Source organism: Pelodiscus sinensis, chromosome 3 (genome assembly GCF_049634645.1).
Source record: "Pelodiscus sinensis isolate JC-2024 chromosome 3, ASM4963464v1, whole genome shotgun sequence".
Classification (NCBI taxonomy): Eukaryota; Metazoa; Chordata; order Testudines; family Trionychidae; genus Pelodiscus; species Pelodiscus sinensis.
In genome coordinates, this window is record NC_134713.1 from 142,195,883 (window position 1) to 142,218,638 (window position 22,756).

General features: G+C 41.8%; 1 protein-coding gene across 7 annotated transcripts in view; it reads right to left on the reverse strand.

Annotated features, from left to right (window-relative positions):
• BTBD9 (BTB domain containing 9) overlaps window positions 1–22,756 on the reverse strand; it is a 301,225-nt gene that overhangs the window by 262,749 nt on the left and 15,720 nt on the right. For 6 of the 7 annotated variants that reach the window (XM_075925075.1, XM_075925077.1, XM_075925076.1 and 3 more), the window contains exons 2-5: window positions 15,493–15,703; window positions 12,372–12,735; window positions 4,928–5,192; window positions 1,225–1,444 (exon numbers count right to left, since the gene is read on the reverse strand). In XM_075925075.1, the coding sequence (XP_075781190.1) occupies window positions 1,225–1,444; window positions 4,928–5,192; window positions 12,372–12,735; window positions 15,493–15,677 (1,034 nt within the window). In that variant the 5' untranslated portion in view covers window positions 15,678–15,703. The remainder of the gene's footprint in view (window positions 1–1,224; window positions 1,445–4,927; window positions 5,193–12,371; window positions 12,736–15,492; window positions 15,704–22,756) is intronic. The other variant, XM_075925078.1, reaches the window with a different exon arrangement.

Sequence of the window (22,756 nt, forward strand, 5' to 3'; positions counted from 1 at the left end):
ACGAAGATGATCTACACTAGAAAATGAGATTGAACAAGGTACTGTCACTCAGGCTATGAAAAATCCACACTCCTAAGCAATATTGTTAAACTGAGGTAAGGCCCCATGCAGATAACACTAGGTTGACGGAAGACTTTCAATGTATAAAAGCTCGTTGTATGCTAAATGTGATCAGGCCCGTTGACAGCAACTGTCCCACAGCCCGGCGATTCAAAAGGGCCCAGGGGGCTCCTCACTGCAACTATTCTGACAGTGGTCGAAGTCCAGGGCTCTTCAAATCACCACCGGAGTGTCGAACAGGCCCGCTTTGGATGGTGCTGAAGGCCTGGCAGGGGTTGGGATGCCAAGGTGTAGTCAAATACACAATTAACCTTATCAACCACACCCACCCACCCACCCACACACCTCCCCTTGCTGCCTCAGTATCAGAGGCAGAAAGAGGGGATGGGAGGTGGGAGCTGGTGCTCATGAGGAGCCGGTATCTAAGCCGGCTTCCCATGAGCATCGGATCCCATAGAGCCACTTGTCCCTCCCCCGCCACGCTGTTGCCCCGCCTCTGTACATCATGGAGGATGAGGGGGATAGGCGGTAGCCAGTACTCACGGGAAATCAGCTTTCAAGCCAGCTTCCCATGTGTATCAGCTCACATGAGCAGCTTTCCCCTCCAACATGCTGCTGCCTCTTTATCAGAGGCAGCAGCAGTGTGGAGGGGGCGGGGGCAGGTAAGAGGAGATACAGGTGAAGAGCCAGCTTTTAAGCTAGCTCTCCACGCATGCCAGCTCCCTGGAGCCACCTGTTTTCCCTTGATGCCTCCCACAGAGGTAGCTGGGAGGATGGGGAAGAGGCGGGGAGAGAGAGGCAGGAGTCAGTGCTCAGGGGGAGCCATCTGTCCACCCATCCCTGCACTGTTGCCTCTGGGTGGGGGCAGGGGAGTTTTATAATGTTCAAGCAAAGCAAGCAGATGACTAAAATATTAGTCATTTTAACAACACAAATTGAAAGTGACTTGTTACATAAGTAACAAGGATCAAGAAAAAAAAACTCTCATAAGCTTATTCAAATGCTAAACATTTCAATTATAACTGTCAATGATATCCCAACCATGATATGTTATTGAAATTGTGTCATTTATGGGTATTTAACAAAAGTTAATAATTCAATATTTTTTCATTGTGGCAGATGGGATATAATCAGTCTTTTAAATCAGAGTGACTTGTCACATACCGGCTATCTCTATCCCAAAGTAGTATTCGTATATGGTTGATTATCGACGGCTGACCTAGTTTAATTTCAATGCCAGAACGGCAGTCATCATCAATTGGGTGTCGGGAAAAACCATGATCCAAATCATAATTCTGCGTGTCCCCATCTAGCAAAGCAGACTTCAGCTCCCCTTTTACAACCTGGGCTCCATATTTCATAGTTGCAATGTTCTCGCCTGGTACTAAAAGGAGAAAGAAAGAGTTGCTTAAAAGTTATGATCTTAGGGCAATAAAAAATTAGCACAGAACTTCTGGTGGCTATACAATGCTTCAGGACTTTGTTAGCCCAATCCTATGGCCACTGAAGTTAACCAATAAGCCTGGGCTCATCGGTTAATCTTAATGACCCCTCCCCCCCCGCCGCCACACACACACATAGCCTCGTGCACAATACATGGAGCTTGCTGCAAAATTTAGGTTCCACTTACTAATGAATACATAGTGTCTCTGAGCATAAGGCTGAAACATAGGTATTAAATGACAGGAGGAAGGCTCGTGCAGAACAAGGCAGCTTCCCCTTTGAGAGACTGTACAATCATTCTCTTTCTATCCTGAACTGTTTGTGAAGTTTATGGAAATCTCCTTATTTTCTGAAAGTAGTAATAATGAAGTGGACTAATTGTAGACATTTGATTATGCATTTTTTCATATTCTGAAGTGAATAGCTTTCTGGTGACAGTTCAACATTTAAATTGAACTTAGTATTTAAGGAAAAGCCCCAGGAAGTTAATTCAAAATAGCTATACTGCTGACACAGTGAGAAATCACAGGCTTCGCTACCTGCTATCAATGGCCAAGTGACTACACAGAAAAGGGAATCAGAGGCAACATACAGGCTTTGTAAATTTCTGGCTAACAGTATTATAAAAAGAATGCCCCTTTATGACAGAATTGAGAAAAAAATCCCAACATGAATGCAGAGGATCAGAAAGGCGTATGGCTTCCTAAGGGAAAAACTTGGAGACAGCTGATAAAAAAGCAATTTCCCATGATGAAAGGCTCGTCCATGCATGATTTAAGAGACCACAATACAAAGTATTCTCTAACAGTATTCCACATTATTGTGATTTGCAGGGTAAATATTCTGTGATATGTAATTGTTACTTTGTAGCGCACAAATGTTTTTAATAAACATTTGCCAACTAAGAGGTTAAAACTTAATTCACAAATGATAAAAATAATCTAGTATGATGATGGAAACAGGTTCCTATTATAGCAAACAAGTGAAATGCTTTCCTCCCTTTTCATACTTAAAATGTAAGCTCTCTGGAGTAAGGACTGATTTTAATTTTATATGGGCAAACAATGTAAAGGGGGAAGGAAAAAAAAATCAGATATAGAATATTTTGAAACTAAACAGCAAAACTATTATTTTTATTACAAAATTGGCATTAAAATATGATAGATGCCTACATTAAGGTTTGATTAATATTTAGATACAAGGCTTTGCAAATGGTTTTCCTGCATGCTTCTGTAATTTACATGTTGAAGCAACATCTGGACTATGTGGAATTAATATTTTCCTGTTTTCAATTTAATGTTCATCATCCATGGCCATTGCAATTCTTCAGAAAAAGAGCCAACAAAAGTTTAGGAAACTATTCCAGTTAGATTTTTTCATTACTCTTTCTGCCTCCATAACCGGAAAAAAGTTCGCTCTCACTTAAAAATTTTTTAGATATTCCAAAGTAGTCTTGGTTTAGGCATTTTAACTGTATAGGTATTTTCCAATTAGGAATATATCACTCATTTCTACTGTTAATTACCAAGCCAGAGATACCAAACTCATGGATCATTTTGGTCCATTTCTCAGGCATGGGATTTTAAAAGTTGTAAAATTCATGCTTTCAGCTGTTTAAATCTGAAATTTCATCATGTTATAATTATAGGGGTGTTGACCCAAAAAAGTTGCGCAGAGGGATCACAATGCTATTGGAAGGGGGAGGTCTCATTACTACTACCCTTGCTTCTGCACTACTGAGTGCAGTGGCACTGCCTTCAGAACTGGCAGCTGGAGAACAGTGGCAGCTGGCTGGGAGTCCAGCCCTGAAGAGAGAGCCACTGCCAGCAGCAGGGCCGAAATAAGGATGGTGCAGCATGGAACTGTCACCCTTATTTCTGTGCTATTGGTGGGGCACAGTTTTCAGAGCTGGGCTCCTGGCCAAAACCCACCACTCTCTAGGCCAGTGGTCACCAACCAGTAGACTGGGATCTACGGGTAGATCTTGGAACCTCTGACAGGTGATCCTGACTGGTTTGGCCAGGAAGCTATCAAGCACGGGCACTTCGGTTACCCTCCACCCACTGTCATGCTGCTTCTGTCGTCTGCCTCAGGGCTGCCCCTCCCCCCGGGAGCCTCCTGCTTACTGTGCAGGTGTGGGAGGGGGAACAAAAGGGAGCACTAATGTCAGGATATCCCTCCTCCCCCCACTTCTGTACCCTATCTCCACACAGAGAGAAGGGGATGGAGGAAGCTTGGAAATGCAAATCTCGGTCACTCTCAAACTACGTGTGTATGTCTCTGTCATTCTCGCAAACATATACTGTCCTTCACTCATCTCCTGACCCAATACATACATAGGTTACTCCTTGCAAAGTGGGTTATTTTGGGGTTTTGACTGGCCTGTGCAATTCATCATTTTCATTTCTCTCTTACGCTTAAATTTAATTCTTTGAGCAGTGAGTTCTAAAATGCCTAACCTGTTGTGACAGGAGTCGTCATCCCTGTGATAATTGCTACTCCTGGACATGGCTGGCATGTCCTTGCAGCTCATGAGAAAGGCAGGAGGGGGTCTCCACATGCTGTCCTAGCCTGCAGACACCACTCCTGCAGCTCCCATTGGGCTCAGTGCCTGTGGATGAGGGGCAGCACATGGTGCCATGGAGCCACTGCTGTATATACCAGCTGCTTTCAGGAGTGATGCAGGGCCAGGGCAGAGGGAGCCTGCCTTAACTCTACTGCTCCACCACCCAGAAGCCATCTCAGTTAAATGGTACCCAGCCAGAGCCTGCATCCTGAATCCATGTCCCAGTCGTGAATCCCCTCCTGCACCCAGTCTCCTGCCCCAGATGTGACTTCCCCTGCCCCTAGAGCTTGTACCCTGAACCTCCTCTTGGACCCTAATCCCCTGCCCAGAGCTAAGCCCAAAGCCCCACCCATACTCTGAACCCTTTGGCCCAAGACTAGAGACTGCACCCAAACCTCCTATCCCAGCCTGATGAAAGTGAATGAGGTTGGGGGAGGAAAGGGGCTGAAGTAAGCAGGGTGAGGCCTTGGAGAAAGGGCAGGAAGGAAGTGGAGCAAGGTTATTTGGGTTTGAGGTAGATCTTACATTGCACTTAAACTGAAAAAGTGATCTTTTGGTTAAAAAGGTTGGAGACCATTACTCTAGGCATTCAGCTCTGAAGGCAGCACCGAATCAAAGGTGGCAATTCTGCAGTTCCCCTAAAATAACCTTATGGCCCACCTGCAAAACTCCTTTTTGGGTCAGGAGCCTCAATGTTGCTCTTCCTTGTGAAATCTGTATAAAAGCACACAAAAGACCAGATTTCACATTCCACGACACATTTTTCATGGCTGTGAATTTGGTAGGGCCTTAGCCATAGAACAGGTGTATTTTGAAAATCCATCCCCAACAAGTTTAAAAAAAAATACTGATGCTCACTTAGCATGCCTCTGTAGTTGAGGTCCATGTCCCGACTTTCAGAACGAACTTTAATGGCATCCAAAATGGCATCAGGTGACAGCAATCCAGAAGGTCTTACAACATTTAGTAGCTCTGTCAGACTCATCAGGGGTAAGCGCACTGCCTGCATGATTTCAGCATGATTCTCCTTAGGGTTATGTTTACACCAGTTCATCAGAGCCTGGAAAATATCCTTTTCGGGTGCTGCAAATGAATCCCTCAGCACAACATTTAGAAGAGCAGCCTAAGAAGAGAACATCCAAGAAAAACTCATGTCTCAAGATATAACAAAAATAAACAAATCGTTACTTGGTAAAGCTATAAATGCTCTCTACAAAACTTGATATACTAGTAGGACAATGACTCTATAGACAAACACCATAGCCATTAACTGCAATTAAATAGTTCGAATATAGCTAGGGCATTAAGAAGTATTTTACTGAGAAAAGGAATTCTGGTAAGAGCCTTGGTTTAATGCCTCTCCCGCTGATGCACCTCTAACAGAGCAGCATCCCCAAAAAAGTGAATGTCCTGCACTGTCTGATCCAAGTATAAGCCAAAGTCCTCATATTTGAATCATAACCTTCTTCATCAGAAGCGAAACCACTACCGGCTCATTATAATACTCTTACTAAGCAGCCTCCCTGACTTTTTATTTTTTGCATTCTGAATACTGCATTTGGTTATATCTTGCTTGCTTATCCTCATTTTAATCACTACACATGTATTCTAGATCTTCTATTAACATAATAGGTTATAATTGGACCACCACCACCAGAACTAGGTTTAGAGTGTGGAAGTGTATTGAACCACTCTATTTGTATCCCAACGTACTTTAAACTCTTGGTGCTGACTGGTCAAAGAGTAAATAAACAGATTTTTAGATTTGGCAGCATACCGGCAAAGTAAAATTTTGATAGCTCACTTCTGCATTTAACTCCATGATCATTGTAATGAAAATTAGGGCCGCTGATTAAATGCAGTTTAAGCCACACAATGAACACAAAAAATTAATCCCAAATAAAAAATTTCAATTATATTGCACATTTAAACAACAGAATACCAACTAAGATTTATTAAATAGTTTTGGAATTTTTTTTTACAATTTTAAATATATTAATTTCTGTTACAACACACAATACAAAGTGGACAGTGCTCATTTTATGTTTTTTATTACTATTCGTACTGTAAAAATGATAAAATAAAGAAACAGTATTTTTCAATTCATCTCATACATAGACTGTAAGTGCAATCTCTTTATGGTGAAAGCATAACTTGCAAATGTAGATTTTTTTTATGAACTGCACTCACAAACAAAACAATGAAAAACTTTAGAGCTCACAAGTCCACTTAGTTCTTCTACTTGTTTAGCTGATCACTAAGACAAACAAGTTTGTTTATATTTATGGGAGATAATGCTGCCTGGTTCTTATTTACAGTGTCACCTGAAAGTGAAAACAAACATTCATGTGGCACTTTTGTAGCCAGCGTTGCAAGGTTTTTATATGCCAGATATGTTAAACATTCCAGTCCAGAGGACATTCTTCCATGCTGATGATGCTAGTTAAAAAAAACAACACATTTGTGACTGAACTCCTTGGGAAAGAATTACATGTCTTCTGTTCTACCCACATTCTGCCATATATTTTGTGTTACAGCAGTCTTGAATGATGATCCAGCACATGCTCTTTTGAAGAAGGCTTTCACAGCAGATTCCACAAATGCAAAGAAGATGCCAATGTGATATTTTTCATTATACCTTCAACACTCAATCCAAGGTTTAAGAATCAGATTTGGGAGGACACTTCAGAGAGGGATGAAGTGTGGAACATGCCAGAAGTTAAAAAAAAAATTAAAACTCTGATGCAGAAACTACAAAACCCAAACCACCAAAAAAAAAAGTCAATCTTTTTGTGGTAGCATTTGACTCAAATGATAAAAATAAACATGTTTGTCAGCTCTGGATCATTATCGAGCAGAACCCATCATTAGCATTGATGCATGTTCTTGGGAATGGTAGTTGAAATATGAAGGGACACATGAATCTTCAGTGCAGCCGTCACATAAATATTTTGCAACAGTGCCGGACAAATGCCTGTTCTCTCTTTCAAGTGATATTGTAAACAAGAAGCAGGCAGCATTATCTATTGCAAACTGTACCTAACTTGTTTGTCTGAGTGATTGACTGAACAAGAAGTAGGAGTGAGTGGATTTGCAGGCTCTGTACAAAATTAATCCAGACAACTACAAAAGGATCCTGGAAGTCTGATATATTAGCCCTAGAATGCTAAAGGCCCTTTTTCCTATAAGCTCAGAAAGGGTTAATTCAGGTAAATTAGGGACACTTGAAAGCCAGGAACTGGCAGAAGAGAAATAAGCTGCTCCAGGGTAAAAGGATGTGATCCTTCCCACAGTCAAATCTGAGAAATAACTGATACCCCAAGGCAATCAACAAGATATCACCATGTCCCAGAGAAAGGGGCACAGAGAAGTACCCCCCTAGGTTTTTATTTATGAGACTATTTCCTTTTGTTTGGTGGAGGATCACTGCTTAGGCTGACCTTCAGATTTACCCTGAAAATACAAGCCAGGGATCACAGAGGGGGAATGCACGCCCCTGCCTGAGAAGAACTCATTATGTAGGCCCCCCATAGCCAGAGAGGAAGCCAGGGGCTCATCTAGGACTACACTAGAGTTTCGAAAGTGGATATGCAAATTCAGCGGAGTTTTCGAAAGTGAAAGTAGTTTAAACGCGGCTTTTTCAGTGACTCCCCTCCCCCCCCACACACACACACTTTCGAAAAGCTGCTGTTCCTTAAAAAATGAGGTTTATGCAACTTTTCAACAAAAGGGGGGGGGGGGAGGTTCACCGAAAAAGCCACGTCAAAAATACTTTCACTTTCGAAAACTCTGCTTTCAAAAGTGAGATTGGAAGAAGATATGCAAATTACCGAGGAATAGGCATATCCTCTCTCAACACTCTAGTGTAGTCTAGATGAGTCCTTAGGCTGGCAAGAGACAATAGATGCCTTGTCTTGCTCTAAAGTTGTATAATATTTTTTAAAGCAGGCGAGGGCAGGGGGACTATTGGTAAATTTGTAAGTTCAACTTTCATGACTGCAGTGAAAAATACTATTTCCTTTGTTTTTTACAGTGCAAGTATTTCTAATGAAAACTAAAGTGAACACCATACACTTTGTGTTCTGTGTTGTAACTGAACTCAATATATTTCAAAATATAGAAAAAATATTTAAATAAATGGTATTCTGTTATTGTTTAACAGTGTAATTAATAGAGGTTAATGTTTTAATCATTTGACGATCCTACTGAAAATTAGTTGCAGGTTTGTATCACCGAGGCCCACTGACAGCATTTCCGGCCTTAGGACAAAACAGTCAATGGTTCGCCTCCATCAGGGTTCCTCTAACATTTTCTATCAAATAACGATCAATCGATAGATCGAGTCCATATGTGTGTAGGAAAATATATTACAACAAAGGACAGTTAACAAGGAGCAATGCTTATGATATTTAATATGAAATCAAATAAAAAAGAAAACTAACACCACTCTTGGAGTACATGTATCATCATCCTTTCTAGCAACTCAACTAGTAAACACACCAAAATGCATATTATCCATACAAAGCTCAGCTTTAAAATGCTAAGCAAATCTATGAGTCAGCTACAAATAGTATTTGCAAGGAGAACACGACTAATACAATATTTACTGACACCGGAAAGGAGAGTAAAAGGTATTCATTAAGGCTTGTACAGTTTCTCTGGGGAATATTTAGGATCCATGCTATACAAGAACAAGTGAAAGAGACCTGTAAAAATAGATAAAAGTTCTGATTTGAAACTTTCAACTTGTATGTTTCACCAACTCAGAGTAGAAGCCCCAGAACAAATTAACACATAGCTTCAAGGTAGGTAGACAGATGCATGTTTCAAAGAGCTTGCAAATAAGGTTTCAACCTACAAAACAACTAGCATCACACCTAGTACTTGCTACTTCTCACACATAACAGCCAGAACTCTACCACATAGGAAAAGTCTGGCCTTAAGGTAATAAGCTATACCATGTATTAATTAGTAACACAGGAGTTAAAAAAATCATTAAGATCAGAGTTTTAGATATCTGCCAAGTATCAGAGGGGTAGCCGTGTTAGTCTGAATCTGCAAAAGTGGCGAGGAGTCCTGTGGCATCTTATAGACTAACCGAAGTGTTGGAGCATAAGCTTTCGTGGGCAAAGACCCACTTCATCAGATGCATCTGACGAAGTGGTTCTTTGCCCACAAAAGCTTATGCTCCAACACTTCGGTTAGTCTATAAGGTGTCACAGGACTCCTCGCAGCTTTTTTAGATATCTGCAACACTCCAAAAAAGTCTGTTAAAAGCATGTTTTTCTTTCTTACAGTAAGCCATTAATATCTATGTAAACCAGTGTTTCTTAAACTTGTTAAGACCGGGGAACACCAAACAATATTTTTTTTAAATGAGGAACACCAAGGATTTTTTTTTTAGCAGAAAAAAAAGGGGGGGGGGCGGGGAGTTAGAGGAGAAAAAAAAGTTCCCTGGTCCTTTAAGGATGGCCATTTTGAACTCTGCTGTTCTCCGCGGCACACCAGTGTGCTGCGGAACACAGTTTAAGAAACACTGATGTAAACTTTGTTTGAAATGTAATCATGCAAATGTCCTCATGCGCGCGCGCGCACACACACGCGCACACACACACACCATGCAACCTGCTTCTCCTCCCCCCAACCCAGACAGAACACTTCAGGAAATGAGTCAGGACACCCCAAACAAACTGTCCCCTGCCTCCACCTCACTGCATGCCAGCACCTACCCTCCCTCTTTCCCCCACCTACCCCTGTGCAATCTGCTCCTCCCAGCGCAGCCAGGTACTGGGATAAAATCCTGCTTCTCAAACTTGCAGGCACAAACAACCTATCAGACACACAGCACAAACTCACTACCTCTCCCCACTTCACCCCAGGACACACAGCACGAACTTTCCCCCCCCCATCTGCACCTCACCACAATGCCAGCACCTACCTATCCCATGCAGTCAGCCCCTTACCTCCCTCCTCCCAGCCCAGGAGGCTTGAGGACAGTGTTGGGTTTCTCTTTCTCTCTCTCTGCACAGATGGGACTCTCCAAACTCCCTCTGAATCCCCCCCCCCCCCCCCCAGCCACTTATTCCCTCATCTCCCCTGCTCTGGGAGCGTCTCCATTTCAAGCACCCAGCAGCTTCATTTGAAGCTGCTGCTTAGTGAGACACCCTGCTAGTCAACTGAGCTCCATGCCTGCACAGAAGACCTGAACCTCTGAGCGGGACTCAGAAAACAGTTGCATAGCCACACAGCTTACAGGGAACTTTGGTCCCCACGCAAGCCACATCTGTACAGACATGGTCTACCTAATATTTGGGTGGTGCTGGCTCTGGGAGAGACTTTGGGTGTAGGACATGGGCTCTGGGCTGATGTGGGGGTTGGAGTGCAGGATTTGGACAGGAGGTCGGCACTTACTTTGGGTGGCACTTGAAAGCAACTGGCATACTATTCTGGAAGCAGCTCCTGGGGTGGGGAGAGGGGGCTAGTTGGTGTCTATGTGCCACTGCCTGCAGTCACCACCCCCACAGTTGTCACTGGTCTCGGTTCCTGGCTAATGTAGAGTAAGTGCTCAGGGCAGAGGTAGTGCACAGAGATCCACTCCACCCTGCAGGGGCTTACTGGCAGCTTCTGGGAGTGGCACAAAGCAAGGGCAGGCAGGATGCCTTAACTCTGCTATGCTACTGGCAACAGTAGCTGAGGGCCCCTATGCCCTTTTAAAATGCTCAGGCCATAGGACAATAGCTCCCTTTGCCATCCCGTCAGCAGACCAAGTATCACTTATTCCAAGCTCTTTTGAACTATTTGCCTCATTTATTTTTTGGGGGGGCCAAGCTGGTAAATGCAGAAAAAAAAATCATATAGCTCTATCTCCAGGACAAAAGCACAAACACGCACTGACTGCAAATGAAACCAACCAGATCTGAATAATTTCTTGCATTTTCACTCTGCAGATACTACAAATAGGAAAGAGCCTTAAAAAGCAAGCCCTCCTGCAGCTTGTGTTATCCCACAAACTCCAGCTATTGAAAGGAGGTAACATGGTCAATAAAGTCTGCTGATTTGTTCCATTCACACAGATTTTATCTGAGAATGCATTGGGTATGGCATATTATATCTAGCATCAAGTACTGAACAGTGAGGAAGGGGGAGCAATTATAATCTCTGTAACCAAATACCAAGTTTGTTGGTTATGAAAGGTTTCTAGTTCCTATTCATAGAATAGATGTTTTCATTAAAGCTGCCAAAAAGTCAAGTGTATTTTTTACAGTAAAAGGGACTTTAAATATTCTTTATGCATGTTTTAAAGATCCTTTATAAGCACTCACTGAAAGCTTGAAACTGAAATTTGCTTTCTTACAAAAAAAATTCCACTAGTTCACATGCATGCTGATTTGATTGCAGGATTACCAACACTGAGCTTTGAGGCAGAAGAAACAAGACAGGAACATTTACTGTAGAAGAAAAGACACCTATAGGTAAACCTCTAGTGCAGTGCAGACACTTGGCACTATACCACTGATGCAGCTATCTCAGAAGGATCACTCTAATCATGCATGGGGGAACTCCAGCAGCACACAGCTACCACAGAGACTCTTACACACATTCATATACTACCTCTAGCATAAAATAGGGGGTGAGAACAGAGGATGGAACATCACTTGAATACTCCTACACTGCAATGATCCACAATTGTGATTTCACACCATTCGGACAGTTAGCAGCTGGTATAAAATGTACCAGCCCAAAGGATGCTCCAACTGACACTAGCGAATGATCCTGTATGTAGGAGCCCTACAATCAGGAGACTCAACACAAACTGAGTTTTATGACATCTTTGCAACTCTCTTCCAAATCTTTACTGTGTATACTTTGATCAGATTTCAAATGCCAGATTATACTGTTTAAATGGCAGAACAGACTTTATAAACATGTAATAAACTATAAACAAGAAAAGCAAATCTTCTACTCCTGTCCATGAAAGCATCTTGTTAAGAGTCATGTTTAACTTTTATAATTGGTCACAACTGAGTAATTGAATAGATACTACATATAGGAATGATCTTTGGAGTCTCTATTACTGTAGCATAATGTTTATGTTTATAGAATTCTACAAAACATCACTCATCTTGTCTCAAGTAACTCCAGCATCACAATTTCATCACCAATGGACCTTACTATTGAAGTTTCCTGTTAATTGACCTATACTTGTCTTTACAGACCATTATTAGCATTTTGTCATAGGGTTTTTTTTTTTTTTTTAAATAGAGCACAACCAACATGCCTGAAAGAACTTACAAAGACGCACCTTGGAAAGTGACAGAAAGCCTTCGCTGGAGAGCACCTCTTGAGCATTTCTATCCATAAACATACAGCACATACAAGTCAGTTTAGGGAGTGAGTACAGACTAGCAACATCAAAGGTCATACAAACATTCTGAATATTGAGTATGGTGCAAAGGTACTCAGAGGTGGAATCCTCCAATTCTGGGAATCCATATTTGTGAGCCAGGCTCAGGAAATCCAGGAGTACCTCTTCTTTCTCATCTCTTAATGTAGCACGGCCTGTGTAGATATATTTCAGCAGCATTGTAAATGCTTCTGCAGTTGTATCCTGAAGAGGGATTTCTGCTTCAGGCTGAGATTCTCTCATTCCACCATATAATAGTGCTCTAGAGACAGAAAGAAAATGTGAGAAACTTGTGTGCTAATAATGGGTACTGTATTGTTATATATATTTTAAAGGTAAACAAATCAACCGGCTTAGAGTGCATCTAAATGCCAGGTGGAAGAATAAATAAGGATGTATTTGAAATGGTGTCTCAGAAGATACCACAAAACTGAAAAAGAAGAATGGCTTTGAAATTCATCTTATAATTCAGCTCTAGTTTGACTATATCTATGTAGGAAGAGCACTATGGGATCTCTTCATCATTAGCTCAATTATTCTACACCAAGTTTAGTCAGATTACAGATAAAAAGAATATTCTGTGAAGGTTTGGTTTTGTTTTTTAATTTCAGCTATGAAAATTCACCCTGGATCAGACTGTTTAGTTAGGTTCTTTCCTATTCACGTATTACTACCAGTAATAAAGAGCTTTCCAACCCAATTATGTTCTTTGTGAAACCTGCACAGCCCCCTAAAAGTTGGGGAAGCAGACAGGTGAAATGACCTTGCTGATGCTTATACCATGAAAATACAGCAAAAATAACAACAGAACCAAGGAGTCTAAATCCCCATTTCTTTGCTCTACCCATAAATATAGCACACGACAGGCAGCCTTGAAGTCCTAAGAGATGATACTTAGGAAGAATCAAAAAGTTTGCAACATACATGTCTGCAAGTCACCAGGGCCTGATGAAATGCATCCTAGAATACTCAAGAAGCTGATAGAGGAGGTATCTGAGCCTTTAGCTCTCAACTTTCAAAAATCATGGAAGTCAGAAGAGATTCCAGAAGACTGGAAAAGGACAAATATAGTGTCCATCTATAAAAAGGGAAATAAGAACAACCCAGGAAACAACAGACCAGTCAGTTTAACTTCTGTGCCAGGGAAGATAATGGAGTGAGTAATTAAGGAATTCATCTGCAAATACCTGGAAGAAAATAAGGTGATAGGTATCAGCCAGCATGGATTTGTAAAGAACAATCATGTCAAACCCATCGGATAGCTTTCTTTGATAGGATATCAAGCCTTGTGGATAAGGGAAAAGTGGTGGACGTGATATATCTAGACTTTAGTAAGGCATTTGACACCATCTCACATGACCTTTTTATCAATTAACTAGACAAATTTAACCTAGATTGGGCTACTATAAGGTGGGTGCATAACTAGGTGTATAACCGTTCTCAGAGAGTAGTTAACAGTTCAATATCATGCTGAAAGGGCATAACAAGGGGAGTACCACAGGGCTCTGTTTTGGGACCAGTTCTGTTCAATGTCTTCATTAATGATTTAGATGATGGCACAGAGAGAACAATTATTAAGTTTGCAAATGATACCAAGCTGGGAAGGGCTTCAAATACTTTGAAACATAGGGTCAAAAAATAAAAATGATCTGGACAAACAAGAGAAATGGTCTGAGGTAAACAGGATGAAGTTTAATAAAGACAAAAGCAAAGTACTCCTCTTCGGAAGGAACAATCAGTTTCACACATATAGAATGGGACGTGATTGTCTAGGAAGGAATACTGCAGAAAGGGATCTAGGGGTCATAGTGAACGACAAGTTAAACATCAGTCAACAATGTGAAACTGTTGCAAAAAAACCAAACATGATTCTGGGATGCATTAAATAGGAGTGTTGTGAGCAAGACATGAGAAGTCATTTTTCCGCTTTACTCTGCGCTGATTAGGCCTCAGTTGGAGTAATGTGTCCAGTTTTGGGCACTTGATTTCAAGAAAGATGTAGAAAAACTGGGAAAGGTCCAGAAAAGAGCAACAAAAATTATTAAGAGTCTAGAAAACATGACCTATGAAGGAAGACTGAAAGAACTAGGCTTGTTTAGTTTAGAAAAGAGAAGACTGAGCGGGGATATGTTAACTATTTTCAAGCATCTAAAAGGGTGTTACAAGAAAGAAGGAGAAAAATTGTTCTTTGGCCTCTGAGGATAGGACAAGAAGCAATGGGCTTAAATTGCAGCAAGGAAGGTTTATATTGAACATTAGGAAAAAATTCCTAATTGTCAGGGTAGTTAAACACTGGAATAAATTGCCTAGGGAGGTTATGGAGTCTCCATCAATGGAGATATTTAAGAGCAGGTTGGACAGACACCTGTCAGGGATGATCTGGACAGTGCTTGGTCCTGTCAGGAGGGCAGGGGAACTCTCAAGCTCTCTTCCAGTTCTAAGATTCTATGATATTTGTTCTAGATAAGTGATTTGAACATGCTGTACACACATCTTAATTACTAGCCTCTCTGGTACTCATATGAGAGAAGAATTACCTTGAAATTTTACTTGGTAAAGCAGGTTTGTTATGTTAAAATGAGACCCAATTTTTAAACATGAAATATTTTCCTAATTCATATTGCAGTAGACCAAGTCTTGTAAATGCACGATTTCAGCAAGAAAAGCTAACACTATTTTTCTATTTAAAACTAATTTTTAAATAAATAATTTGTATACAAGCATCTTATGTGTAGCAATACTTCTACTTTACAGAGAAAACCATAATCATATTTATCATCCTATTTGTGTTCTGAAGTTTATTTTTTCTAATATATGAACTGAGAGTCCAATTTAATGACAGTCAAAAACACTATCATGTTATAGTTAGCCACAATGCTTTAATGCCCTGGGAAGCATTCACATAAGAAACATCAGGTTCAGCGAATAGTGGATTATGGGAGTAGTTCTCTCTGAACTTCCCAGGATATATCTAAGACACATTAAAGTTTCCTGTAAGCCTAAAGAAGCAATACATCACCTGAAATAATGGCATCTAGCAGCCAGAATGACTCTATGTGCAGGAAAACGTTTCTTTTCTACAATAAAGGTAACATCACTGTACTCTTCCCCATTCATCAGACCACCGACATTCTCTGACAAAATGTGAACATGGTCAATTTCTCCCACAGCTGTGTAAGGACGGAGCGGGTGACTATTACTCATCTTGATGAAATGATGATATTGGCAGCCTATAGGAAGAAACCAAAGAAATTTAAGCATTTTAAAAACTGGATACTGAATCTACCTCAGAACAAGTTAAAATTACAAATAAGCTAAAGAAGATTAAATTTAAAGGGACAATAGTTATTTAGCAAGGTTTTTGCTAAATCAGTTACAATAGGAACCTACCCAACTTGCTTCATAATTGTATTTCAGTTTGATTTCAGATATCTTCACCTAACTTTTATTCTGCCAATGCATCTGTTCTAAAACTGTAAGACATCATCAAACAAATCAAGTAACTGAATGGAGAGTAAAACTTCTGCAATACTAAATGATTCACAAAACACAAATTTAGTTGACTAAGGATGGAGAAATCATTATCTAAGTAAACAGATTTAGTCTAAATACTGAAATCTATGCTAAAGTGTTTTCATCGGTAAACAGCCAGATTATGGGTGTTCGTGACATTCTTACTGGATCTAGATTAACTTTCCAGAACTGAAATAATTAGTGCAGCCCTGCAAATATGCAGATATCTGCTTTATATCCACAGTTGTGGATGCAGATATCCAAGGCTCATTTTTGCGGCTACAAATATGGATACTAATTTTGTATCTAGAACAGTGTAATAAGAGTTTAACTGGTTACCACGGAAGCAGGTGTTTTATTAACTTGCTTACAAGATAACCAGATAACCAGCCTGGATGGCTGAACCCTGCCAGTGGCCACAGCTAGCACAACCAGAGCAGCCTCCACCGATGTGGTGGGGCCAAGGCAGCTCCCAGGGCCCACAGCTGAGACTGGAGAAGTCCCCCCATCCTCCCCCAGCAGCAGGGACAGGGCTGGAGTGAGTAGCGGGGCTGGGTGCAGAACTGGAGCACCACCTACTGCCTGCAGCCAGGACAGGAGCAGCCAATCACCCCGCCATGGTGGGGGCAGGGCTGCCCTGCCATAATCACAGCCAATAAAAGCAGCAGATGGCAGCACCTTGGCCTGTCAAGGAACATGGAGTCATGTGCTTCTGTCCCCGGGGAGCTGCACCAAGTAACTGATCCCTCCCACCGAGGCCTTCCATTCCCAGCCCACTCCTGCACCCTACTTCCAGGCCACATCCCCAGTCCCCAGCCCACTCCTGCACCTTTCCACCCAGACCCTCCCACACCCCAAACTCTCTTCTTGGAAGCCCACTCCCACACACTGAACCCCTCTCATTTTGGGCCGTTACAAAATCTACTAGCCTGAGACACCCCCCCAGGCTCTAGCATGTGAGGAGAATGTGGGGAGTGTCTTCCTGCTTGTTGGAGGCCGGTGAGGTGGGTTGTTTTTTGTTTGGTTGGTTGGTTTGGTTTGGGTTTTTTTGCTTCTCACTTTTGTGCGGCCCCCCAACTCAAAAGTTTCTCCACTCCTGTCACAGAGGCTCTGAGAACAAGGCCTCACTGTAGTAGATACTGTATATAGAAAGAGAATTCCTGCCCCGAAAGCTTAAATCTAGATAAGTCAGAAAGGGTCAAAGAGGAAAAAAGCAGAAGAGAGAAGAGGTGACTGGCCCAAGGACACACAACAAGTCTGGAAAGAGAGGGGAACAGAACCCAGGTCTCTCCATTGTGCTTATTACTTAAGATAGGTAGGCATTCTTGGTCAAGGTAGGCATTCTTGGTCAAACCCACCACAAGTATAAGCAAAAACAACTCCAATGATCCCAGATGAATCACACCTCCATCTGCAAATAATGAATTTGGGACTCTGAGCCTTTACTCACATGTGTGATCCTATATGTCCCCTCCATGATACATCTGAAGGTATCAAGAAAAATAAACCAAAACCACAAAAATAATGTTCTCTATATAGTAGATTTTTCTTTTATCTACAGAAAGATTGTAGACAAATTAATCTTTAGGAAAAATCAGATGCATTTTATCATGTAATATCTTTTTACAAAAAGAACAAATAAAAATGTAGAAATTATAATATATTACGTAGTGGCAGATGTAGAACCTATATACTCATCAGAACTTCCATATCCTACATTTTCAGGAGTTCCTGCTATTGATTCTTCAAGAGTACAGCCAGAAATCTTATAGTTCCCTGCTATTTTCTCAATCCCTTGGAGGCTGGGAGCTTCAAACATGGCAGGATATAAGCTATCTTTTTTCTAATCTATTTAATATATTATAGCCGATAAATGGAAGGAAAGAGACAGAGAGAGAGAGAGAGAGAGAGAGAGAGAGAGTATTATTATAAGTATATAATAGAGTACTATTACCATCCTCCTTGACTTTTGAGATGAATGTGTGGAGGGATATGACCAAACACAAAGGGGTTAATTCATCAAGGTCTGTTTGAAATCAAAATGACAGAAAAGATTCATCTGGTTCTCCTATAACTCTATTTCCAACAGCTGGGGTTGCTGCCTACACTGGTACCTGAGTGGGTTATGGACAAAAAGCCTTCATCTCAAGTCAAAATAGAGGAAAAGCCTCTGGATTAGCAAATTACAGTTTGTACTCTTCCAAGAATCAATGTAGAGCAGTGATACACTGAGGCTCACGATCCACAAGTAGCCCTTTAATGAGTCTTCTGCAGATCTTTGTAGCACATGATATTAAAAACACTGTGATTTATTATCCAAGATGAAGAAAAAAAAACACACTTGGTGGAATTCTCATTTTAATTTTTTTTAGTAAAACTGTTTGACAAAAAAAATTGTAACAATTTGGTTTTAAGAAATCCCAAATAAAAATTAACTTCATAAAATTAACACTGTATTTTTGAAACATACAATCGTTTAAATAAAGCATGAATATTTTCCGTATATTTAAAAAAAAAAACCTTAGTTGAGTTACAGATCTGAGCAACACTGGGTAAATCTGCAAGTGTGTGTCTATATATATAAAACATAAGAACGGCCGTACTGGGTCAGACCAAAGGTCCATCTAGCCCAGTAGCCTGTCTGCCAACAGTGGCCAGCCCCAGGTGCCCCAGAGAGGGTGGACCGAAGACAATGATCAGCAATTTATCTCCTGCCATCCTTCTCCAGCCTCTGACAAACAGAGGCCAAGGACACCACTTCTATCCCCTGGCTAATAGCCTTTTATGGACCTAACCTCCATGAAATTATCTAGCTTCTCTTTAAACTCTGTTATAGTCCTAGCCTTCACAGCCTCCTCTGGCAAGGAGTTCCACAGGTTGACTACACGCTGTGTGAAGAAGAACTTTCTTTTATTAGTTTTAAACCTGCTCCCCATTAATTTCATTTGGTATCCTCTAGTTCTTCTATTTAGGGAACTAATAAATAACTTTTCCTTATCTGCCCTCACCACACCATTCATGATTTTATATACCTCTATCACATCCCCCCCCAGTCTCCTCTTTTCTAAACTGAAAAGTCCCAGTCGCTTTAACCTCTCTTCATATGGGACCCGTTCCAAACCCCCAATCATTTTAGTTGCCGTTTTCTGAACCCTTTCCAAGGCCAAAATATCTCTTTTGAGGTGAGGAGATCACATCTGTACACAGTATTCAAGATGTGGGCATACCATAGTTTTATACAGGGGCAGTAAGATATTCTGTGTCTTATTTTCTATCCCTTTCTTAATAATTCCTAGCATCCTATTTGCCTTTTTGACCGCTGCTGCACACTGTGTGGAAGTTTTTAAGAGAACTATCCATGATAACTCCAAGATCTCTTTCCTGATTTATCATAGCCAAATTAGCCCCCATCATACTGTACATATAGTTGGGGTTATTTTTCCCCCGATGTGCATTACTTTACACTTATCCACATTACATTTCATTTGCCATTTTGTTGCCCAATCACTCAGTTTGGTGAGATCTTTTTGGAGTCCCTCACAGTCTGCTTCTGTCTTGACTATCCTAAACAGTTTGGTATCATCCGCAAACTTTACCACCTCACTGCTTACCCCTTTCTCCAGATCATTAATGAATAAGTTGAAAAGGACTGGTCCCAGGACTGACCCTTGGGGAACACCACTAGTTACCCCTCTCCAATCTGAAAATTTATCATTTATTCCTACCCTTTGTTTCCTGTCTTTTAACCAGTTCTCAATCCAAGAAAGGACCTTCCCTCTTATCCCATGGCAATGTAATTTACACAGAGCCTTTGGTGAGGGACCTTGTCAAAAGGCTTTCTGAAAATCTAAGTACACTATATCTACTGGATCCCTCTAGTCCGCATTTTTGTTAACCCCTTCAAAGAACTCTAATAGATTAGTAAGACATGATTTCCCTTACAGGAACCATGTTGACTTTTGTCCAACAAATTATGTTCTTCTATATGCCTCACAATTTTATTCTTTACTATTGTTTCAACTAATTTGCCCGGTACTGAAGTTAGACTTACTGGTCTGTAATTGCCAGGATCGCCTCTAGAACCCTTTTTAAATATTGGTGTCACGTTGGCAACCTTCCAGTCATTAGGTTCGGAAGCCGACTTAAAGGATAGGTTACAAACTACAGATAATAGCTCAGCAAGTTCCCATTTGAGTTCTTTTAGAACCCTTGGATGAATGCCATCCGGTCCCGGAGATTTGTTAACATTAAGTTTTTCTATTTGTTCCAAAACCTCCTTTAATGACATTTCAATCCGGGACAGTTCCTCAGATTCATTACCCACAAAGGACAGTGCAGATTTGGGAATCTCCCTAACGTCCTCAGCCGTGAAGACTGAAGCAAAGAAATCATTTAGTTTCTCCGTAATGGTTTTATCATCTTTGTATGCTCCTTTTATATCTCAATTGTCTAGGGGTCCCACAGGTTTTTTAGAAGGCTTCCTGTTTCTAATGTACTTAAACATTTTGTTATTTCTTTTTGAGTTTTTCACTAGCTGTTCCTCAAAATCTTTTTTTGCTTTTCTTATTAGATTTTTACACTTGATTTGACAGCAAGCTGCTTTGTCGACATAACAGCGTGGACGCAAAGGACAGTGTAGATGCAATAATGCCTTCTATCGACAGAACTCTGTCGATAAAAGGCATTATTCCTCGTAGAATGAGGTTTACATACATCGACAAAACTGCTGAGTTTTGTCGACGTAACTCAAAGGCAGTGTGGACGCAGGTATAGTTTTGTCAACAAAAGTTCCCTTTTGTCGACAAAACCCTGTAGTCTAGATACACCCTAAGAGAAGTCTCCATCTGATTTACGTGCATCTCTGCACCAATCGGCTTTCCCCCATCTCTTAGTTTAAAAACTGCTCTACGGCCTATTTAATGTTTAGTGCCAGCAGTCTGGTTCCACCCTGGTTTAGGTAGAGCCCATCCTTCCTGTATAGGCTCCCCCTCTCCCAAAAGTGTCCCCAGTTCTTAATAAATCCAAACCCCTCTTACCTACACCTTCGTCTCATCCATGCATTGAGACTCTGAAGCTCTGCCTGCCTACCTGCCCCTGCGTGTGGAACTGGAAGCATTTCCGAGAATTCCACCATAGAGGTCCTGGATTTCAGTCTCTTTCCTAGCAACCTAAATTTGGCCTCCAGGACATCTCTCCTACCCTTCCCTATGTCATTGGTACCTACATGTACCACGACCACCGGCTCCTCCCCAGCACTACACATAAGCCTATCGAGATGCCTCGAGAGATCCGCAACCTTCGCACCAGGCAGGCAAATGACCATACGGTTCTCCCGGTCATCACAAACCCAACTATCTATGTTTCTAACGATCGAATCACCCACTACTAACACCCGCCTCTTCCTAACAACTGGTGTTCCCTCCCCCTCAGAGGTATCCTTAGTGCGAGAGGATACTGCAACATCCTCTGGAAGGAGAGTCCCAACTATGGGATGGTTTTCCTCTGTTCCCACTGAATGCACTGTTCCCTTGAGACTTTCATCCTCTTTAAAAGCACTGAGGCTCTCAGACTGGAGGTGGGACAGTACAACAGTGTCCCGGAAAGTCTCATGAACATATCTCTCTACCTCCCTTAGCTCCTCCAGTTCAGCCACCCTGGCCTTCAAAGCCTGAACTTGGTCTCTGAGGGTCAGTAGCTCCTTGCAACGGGTGCACATATACGCCACCCACCCACAGGGCAGGTAATCATACATGTTACACTCGACGCAATAAACAGGATAGCCCCCACTCTGCTGCTGGGCTTCTGTCTCTATTTTTCTCATGAACAAGTTTAAATATAAACTGGGCTTATTAAATGTCTGGAATATAGATTATTATAAAAGTTATGTTTAAAGAAGGTCAGAAGTCACTAGTGCCCTCTAACCTTCCTCTCCAAACTCCGTCAGCTGCTCCTGTTCGCAAGCTCCCTGGTCGCTGACTCATAGGCTTATAAAGCCCTGGTAGCCCCTCCCCCTGACTGAGGCTCAGCCAATTAACAGAAGCTTCTAGATTTCAAACCTTTTAGAAGCTCCTTCAAACAAACAAACCAAACAGCCAAACAAGCTCAGCACACAGCAAATAACCCCCCCCCCCCCACACACACACACACACAAACACACACTACAAACAGCCACTTACCACAAGGGTCCCGTATTTACTCCTCTTTTACCTGGAGAACTCCCTCTCCAAACTCCCTGTTAGCTGCTCCTGTTCGCATATATGTCATATATACACATACACACACACACACACACACACACACACACACACACATAGACACACACTCTCACTCCAAAATATTTCCCATCATATTGTTTTGAGACCAAGGGAGAAAGCACGCACGCTATACTAAATGCAACAATGAACATGTGATGCGATGTGAGTGAGTAGTCGAGTAGATGATTAGCTGAGAAGCCTAGACTTATTGGTTAATCTAGTTGGTTAATCGCATTTCCTCCGTATCAGGCAGCAAGGTGGGAGGAGAGCAGGAGACAGTGCTAGGGTGGAGCCATCTTAAAAACTGGTTCACCCCAGCACCAGCTCCGTAGTGCCACCTGTCCCGTCCCCCTCCTCCCCACTGCTGCCTCAGAGAGGCAAGAGTGCATGGGGGAGGCTGCCGCGAAGCAGCTTCTGCCCGTGGCGGGCCCTGACTTACTCTGGGCAGAGACTGCTTCGCAGCTGCAGCCTCTGTCTATGGAGGGTTCAAGCTCCTCGAAGTCAGGGGCTGCTGCC